We start from the raw sequence: 7,337 nt of genomic DNA on the forward strand, positions 1-7,337 counted from the left end.
AACTTTTCTAAATATGTGATATTAAAACAGAATAGATGCACAAAAACTGTCACCTATTTAAAAAGATAATGGAATCTAAAATGTCAATTTGTGGTAATGGAAATGAAGCGCCAAAACTTGTAATGGCTCATGCAGCTAGGGATGAGTAGTGGCGCTGAAGTCCTACGATATATTTCAAAGACCCCATTTGTACGAAACATGATTATTGCATACATACATACTTTATATATATATATATATATATATATATATATATATATATATATATATATATATACATACATATATATATATATATATATATATATATATATATATATATATATATATATATACACTATATACATATATGTATTTTTACTTACACACACACACACATATATATCTATATATATGTATATATATGTATGTATATATATATATATATATATATATATATATATATATATATATATATATATATATATATATATATATAGATTTACCCCTTGCTATAAAGGATACCTTTAGGAAGTTGGAAACTGAAGAAGAAATTGATCAGCGCTGAATTTGCAGTTGCTTTTAACCAAACCTGCCTAAGAGAAAATTTACTCCCGCGGTATACAAACACACACATATATATATGTAAGTTTATTTGGCAAAGAATTAATATACATGAAGTGCTGATAATGACAAGAACACATAGTTCGAAATAATAATTACAATTGGCGAGGATAACACAAAAAAGCATGTAAGCTTATTTCCATTGTGGTTCTCATATGTATATATATATTATATATATATACACTGAAGACCTACTGTTGATTGGATTAAGAAAAGAAAGGAAGTAACGATTTCCGTATATTTCGATCACTGACAATGATACTCTTCAGCAGAATATTCTGCTGAAGAGGATCACAGCCAGTGATCGAAATATACGGAAATCGTTACTTCCTTTTCTTAATCCAATCAACAGTGGGTCTTTAGTGTATTTATACAAATATGTTACATCACTTGACAGATATATATATATATGTGTGTATATATATATATATACATACGTACATATATTCTCATGTCCAACCTTTTCTAACCATTCACCAAGTAGGGCTGGTACCCTCTCAGAGAATATGTCCGATGTGCATCCCAGTGCTCTCCCTTCACTTACTACTCATTTTACCCCCTCACTCTGCGGATTGTTGCGCAACGTCTGACGAGGCTGGATTATCTCATCAGGTTTGCAGTAACATTCCCTACTCATCGGTAGGAGTAGCGCCAATTTCGTGCTTGTTTTAGTGAGTGATATTTAATGGCCCGTCCGCCATGACATACATATTACATTGTAAATAATTAAAGCTATGAACAAAGTATGCAAATAAATATAGATATAAATATATTGAACAATACAACAGTGATCCTCGTACTATATATAATTTTTGCAACATACTGTATAATTTAAAAGGCATGTATAATAAATTGATGCAGAATAATAATTTTACAAACAGTATGACGTGTACGCTTCGGGGACACTAGCAGTGGTAGCGTGCTGCTACATAACCCCCCTCCGAGTTATTGTTGAAATGAGACAGTCTTGGAGGTTCGGGGCTGCCTGGAAGGAGTGGGAATGGGAGTGGTGTTGACGGGAGTGTCCGTGGGGTCGAAAAGGTAGGCCGGTTTGACGCGATCGATGGAGACGTGGTCACGCTTTCCGTTGCGTTTGATCGTGACCGTCTTTCTGGTGCGTCGTAGGACTTCGAAAGGGCCTTCGTACGGAGCAAGATCTAAGAATATAAGGTCTAACCACTTCCGACCGAATTTCGAGGGAGTTGGCGCAGCGAGCCCGTGAACGTCACCTGGCTGTTCAAAGTGGGTTAGCGGGTCCTATAGCTGTCAGTTGAAGTTGGTCCGTCGTACGAAAATGACGTCGCCTTCGCTCGCACCGCTCCAATCAATTAGTTATATTCTGACAAATATTATATAAAATATATATATAAATATATATAAAATATTATAGTTCCTGTCTATATATATGATATATAATATATATGATATATAATATATATATATATAATATATAAAATATTATAGTTCCTGTCTTCCTTGGCGTTTCACAGTTTTCTTCAGTGTATCACAAAGAGAAAATGGACGCATCCAAACTACGTCAGAAGCTGCGCAGAACTGATACAGCGGTTAGACCTGTTTACTTAGACCTTGGTACGGAGGTTGGAGGGCTTTTCTTACGGCGTCCGTCCTGACGAAGACGTGGGTGCACTGGAGTAGGTCCTGGCTCACGAAGGTTTTAGTAGACTTGGCGTGGCGTGGCGGGACGGGGTGGAGGTTGGCCATGGTCTCCTTCAGCTGGAAGGCGAAGTCGTGTGGAGTACAGGAGGTGGAAGGAGGCACGTCTGCGACAAACTCTCCAGGAAGCTTGAGGGTGGTGCCGAAAACGAGTTCAGCAGGAGAGTGGCCAATGTCAAGCTTGAGTGAGGTTCTGATTCCAAGGAGCACAAGGGACAGGGCCACTGACCAGAGCTCATTGTTGAGGGCATGGGCGTAGAGGGCGGCCTTCAGCTGGCGGTGAAAGCGCTCTACCATGCCGTTGGCCTGAGGATGGTAACTGGCAGTGCGGTAACGGCGGATACCAAGGATGGCCATTACCTTGAGGTGAGGTTGGTCGGGACACCGAAGCGAGCAACCCAGTTGTCGACGAACGCTCGTGCAACGGTGTCAGTGTTGATGTCGGGAAGTGGAATCGCCTCTGGCCAGCGAGTGAAGCGGTCGACACAGGTAAACACGTACTTGAAGCCGTTGGAGTATGGGAGGGGGCCGACGATATCGACGTGTACGTGGCTGAATCTGGCAGAGACGAGCGGGAAAGAAGTTAGTGGAGAAAACGTGTGTCTCGTTACCTTGGAAGCCTGGCACTGGAGGCAGGTGCGGGCCCAGTGTCTGACATCCTTGTTAATACTTGGCCAGATGAATTTGGACGTCAACATCCGTTGGGATGCACGGATGCCAGGATGTGCAAGGTCATGAAGGTGGCGGAAGAGTTGATGGCGGAATGACGGAGGTAGGAAGGGGCGAAGGTTGCCGGTGGAGACGTCATCATACAGATGGATGTCTGTGCCAGGTACTTGAATCTTCTCCATCCTGAGGGAAGGGTTGTCCAACAGACGCTGCAAGTCGTCGCAGTTGGCCTGTGCAGCTGCAATGGCGGCGTAGTCGATGGCAGGAGACTGCGTTGAGACTGCGTGAATGTTTCTGGAGAGGGCGTCAGCGGGTGCGTTGTTGGAACCTTGTACGTATCTTATGTCTGTGGAGAATTGAGAAATGTACTGTAAGTGGCGGAGTTGTGTAGGTGTGTAGCTGGCTTTGTTAGCGTGGAAGGTGGTAGTGAGGGGTTTGTGGTCAGTGAAGATGACGAACTGTCGACCTTCTAGGAAATATCTGAAACGTTGGACAGCTCTGTAGACAGCGAGCAATTCCCTGTCGAATGTGCTGTAGTTCTTCTCAGCGTTGCTCAGTTTCTTGGAGAAGAAGGCGAGCGGCTTCCAAGCATTGTCGACGAATTGCTGCAAGACGGCGCCGATTCCGTCGTTGGAGGCGTCAGTAGCGATTGATGTGAGGGCCTCCGGGGCAGGGAAACTGAGGGTGGCGACGGTGTCTAGGGCAGACTTCGCAGAAGCGAAAGCTTTGTCGGCTTCAGGACACCAATCGAGCTTGATAGACTGACCACGCTTGCAAGGTCTAATGAGGGAATACAAAGGCTGCAACATGAGGGAACACTTAGGAATGAAGCGATTGTAAAAGTTAAGCATTCCTAGGAACTGCTTGAGTTGTCTCTGTGTGGAGGGCTTCGGGAACTGGCGGATGGCATCACACTTGGTACTCAGAGGTGAAATACCAGTGGAGGAGACAGTGTGTCCAAGGAAGTCTACGGAGGTCAATCCAAAGTTCGACTTGGCGGCGTTGATTTGGATGCCGTAGTCACGTAGACGGGTGAGGACTTCTTCGAGGTGACGGCGGTGGGTGGCTTCATCAGGGCTGGCGATGAGGAGGTCGTCTATGTAGGCGAAACAGAAGGGTAAGCCACGAAGGACTTCGTCAATGAAGCGCTGGAACGTTTGTGCTGCGTTTTTCAAGCCGAATGGCATCCGGACGTACTCGTAGAGACCAAACGGGGTGGTAATGGCCGTCTTCGGGATGTCATCGGGGTGTACAGGGATCTGGTGGAAAGCTTGAACCAGATCCACTGTAGAGAAGATGGTGCAGCCGAAGAGTTGGGAACCAAACTCTTGAATGTTGGGGATTGGGTAACGGTCGAAGACAGTCTGAGAGTTTAGGGCACGATAGTCACCGCATGGTCGTAAGTCGCCGCTCTTCTTAGTGACGACGTGTAGCGCCGAAGATCAGTTGCTCTTGCTGGGTCGTATTATCCCTTGACGCATGAGGGATTCGAACTCGGCCTTGACGACGCGTTGCCGTTCGGGTGCTAGACGTCGTGGCTTGGCGTGGGTTGGGCGACCAGAAGTGACAATGCGATGTTCGACGTGGTGACGTATCGGCGGCGTGCATTTATGTGGCTGGGTGAGGGTGGGGAATTGTTGAAGGAGAGAAGCAAAAGGTGTACCGGGACTGATGACGGAGATGTTGGTACTGACGCCAGGACGAGTGTGGCCGTAGGACGTGAGGCGCGTGGAGACATCGTAAAGGCGACGGCGCTGAATGTCCACGAGAAGGCCATAATGGTTCAGGAAATCGGCTCCGATGATGGGTTGAGGGACGTCGGCGACGTAGAAGGTCCACTCGAAGGCACGACGGAGGTTGAGGGAGAGGGTTAAGGTGGATTTCCTGTACACGGCGATTTTAGTGTTGTTGGCAGCGTAGAGGGACGTGATTGGGGGTAACGTCTTCGAACTGGCAGAAGCTGGCAGTATGCTCACTGCAGCACCGGTGTCGATGAGGAAGAGGTGACGTGTTAAAGGGTCTTGTATGTACAGGAGTTGTGAAGAGGAGGGGCGAACATTATGCACCGCTAATGTTCGCCGTTGAGGTTTAAAGTAGGGGACTGGGGGAAGGCGCGGGGATGGTTACATTTACGCGCCTTTGAGCCGAACTGGGCGTGATAGTAGCATACCGCTGGGTTCCGATCTGTACTTTTGGATCTCGGTCTTGATCGGGAACGTGGCCTGCGTGAAAAGTTACGGCGATCTGTTGCCTGAACCTGTTCCTTCAGTTCATTAACTTGAAGGGTGAGTTGAGTCACCATATCGACGAGGCGCTCGTAAAGGGGGTCTGTCTTGACATGGGAGACAGAGGGCGAGGTAACAGTGGCGACGAGCTCGTCGGCTAGTGTGGCGAGTTTCTCAACGGGAAGCTGGTCCTTGACAGTGAACAGGCTCCGCTGGATGGTGGCGGGCAGACGTTGATAATACAGCTGGAGAAACAGAGCCTTGTCAAATGTGTCGTACTTTTCAGCAAGAAGATTCTTCATGCGGCGTAATAAGTCTGACGGTCTCTCGTTGCCTATTTCTTCCTTTGAGAGAAGTTCTTGAAGGCGCGTCGCGACTGACGACTGGAATCTAGCGAGGATGGCGTCCTTCAAGTCTTCATATGGGTTGGCTGAAGTCAAAGCTGTGGAAATTGCGTCAGACACACGTGAAAGAACGTCCGCAGGAAGAAGGGAACAGGCGCTACTGAATTTGGCTAGACTAGTAGTTATACGAGAGGATTTGAAGTTGCACTCGAGTATGTTGAACCACACAGTCGGGTCATGACTTAGGAAAGGTGGTGCACGGAAGGCTTGGACAGCGGATAAGGTTGCAGCTTGCTGAAGTGAAGCAGTGGATGATTCCTGCACGGGATCCACGTTTGCTGAAGGTAAACCGGACTGGTCCATGATGATATGTACGTAGGTTCAGCGGCGGCGGCGGGAATTGCAGGCAACGGCAAGTGGAGGCTAGAGTCCGTTCTGACGGAGATGGCAAGCGGCGTCGGGGTCAACTGCGGGTGGAGCAGCCAGTGGCGTCGGGAATCCACTCAAAGATGCAGGCGGCGAGTCCACACCAGGCAGGAGTTCGCGTTCCACTCTCAGGAGCGCGACTGGGCAGGCAGGGGGTGCGGTAGGTCCACAACAGGCAGGGAGTGCGGTAGGTCCATACCAGGCAGGGCTGGCCCGGCGGCGGTGAGTAGTACGGTCCAGCGGGCAGGGAAGGGCAGGGTCAGTGGCGGGTCAGCGTCGGGTCGAGGTTTCTGAACCTTAATTCATCATTGGAATCAATATGATTTTGTATGTCATAGTTTTAAACTGCCTGGGTATGATTTTGTCTCTCATCAGTCGGTATAATGTTCTCAATATTTTTCTTTTGTATAGTTTTGTATTCTATTTACTATTTCTTTTTCCAATTGTCACTTTTCATCTATTCTCACTCCTAGGTAGTTCAATCTTTCGACTAATTTTAGCTTTTCTTCTAACCATATTTCTCTCTTCGTTTTGCCTTGCTACCATCATTACTTCTGTTTTGTCTATACTGATCTTCTTTTTTTTGCCCTTCTTAATGCTCTGTTACAGTCATTTAATGCATTTTGAAGTTTACTGGGTTTGTTTGCAAGCAGTGCAGTATCGTCTGCATATACCAGTGTAAAACTACATCCCCAAATCTCATTTTTTTTACATCTGTATAAAAATATAAAAGGTAATGGGAATATAAACTTCACCTTGTCTCACCCCTTCACTGATATCAAACCATAGGTATATATATATATATATATATATATATATATATATATATATATATATATATATATATATATATATATATACATCTATATATGTATATATATATGTATATATTGTTACGAATCTCGCTCACATATCTGACTTGCAATCGATTAAGTATGTGAAATGAGTTCCCAAGACCCCATGTCTTTGGGATAACTCAAATAGAAATTGTAAAGTTGTCAGACTCGTAACACATAGTAAGAGTGAATGGGTGACTGAGTTCCCAAGACCCCATGTCTTTGGGATAACTCCAATAGAAATTACAAGGTCGCCACTTGATTTTATATTATCATAAATATCAAGAAAAATGAAACGCACAGATAACGTTTAACACTATTCATTAAAGTTAATAGGATTACATGAAGGATAACAATCACTGAATATTCAAGTGAGTAATAAGTTTCAAAACAGAAGATTCCCGCTCGAAAACTTTTAACGGGGGTGAAAGAAGATTAATTAATTAATTAATACTTTACCAACGAAAAACACTGTCTAAATCACTACTATAGACATTTGACACCACTACATGAAACACTAGATTATACCCTAGCTGAGTTAATTGTCTTACGACTAATAC

The 7,337-nt window shown here is 45.2% G+C and overlaps 2 protein-coding genes across 2 annotated transcripts; both read right to left on the minus strand.

Moving 5' to 3' along the window:
- Positions 1 to 1,298: 1,298 nt before the first annotated feature.
- Positions 1,299 to 2,634, minus strand: LOC143026170 (uncharacterized). The gene is made up of 2 exons (XM_076186180.1): positions 2,190 to 2,634; positions 1,299 to 1,742 (listed from the first exon to the last, which is right to left on the minus strand). Exons 1-2 carry the CDS (start codon positions 2,632 to 2,634, stop codon positions 1,549 to 1,551), a joined length of 639 nt encoding a protein of 212 aa, XP_076042295.1. The 3' UTR covers positions 1,299 to 1,548.
- A 2,380-nt stretch (positions 2,635 to 5,014) lies between these two features.
- LOC143025999 (uncharacterized) lies at positions 5,015 to 5,878 on the minus strand. Its single transcript, XM_076185985.1, has one exon. It carries the CDS (start codon positions 5,876 to 5,878, stop codon positions 5,015 to 5,017), a length of 864 nt encoding a protein of 287 aa, XP_076042100.1.
- Between the last annotated feature and the right edge of the window lie 1,459 nt (positions 5,879 to 7,337).

Source organism: Oratosquilla oratoria, chromosome 6, assembly GCF_046742065.1.
Source record: "Oratosquilla oratoria isolate Oo_2021 chromosome 6, ASM4674206v1, whole genome shotgun sequence".
In the NCBI taxonomy this organism is placed as follows: Eukaryota; Metazoa; Arthropoda; class Malacostraca; order Stomatopoda; family Squillidae; genus Oratosquilla; species Oratosquilla oratoria.

What these genes read in the sequence shown, in the direction of transcription:
- LOC143026170 (XM_076186180.1), bottom strand. Translation starts at nt 2,634, where the DNA reads ATGGCCATCCTTGGTATCCGCCGTTACCGCACTGCCAGTTACCATCCT. An exon ending in CCTCCAACCTCCGTACCAAG is followed by an intron (nt 1,743 to 2,189) that starts GTCTAAGTAAAC and finishes CTCCGTACGAAG; the next exon opens with GCCCTTTCGAAGTCCTACGA.
- LOC143025999 (XM_076185985.1), bottom strand. Translation starts at nt 5,878, where the DNA reads ATGGACCAGTCCGGTTTACCTTCAGCAAACGTGGATCCCGTGCAGGAA.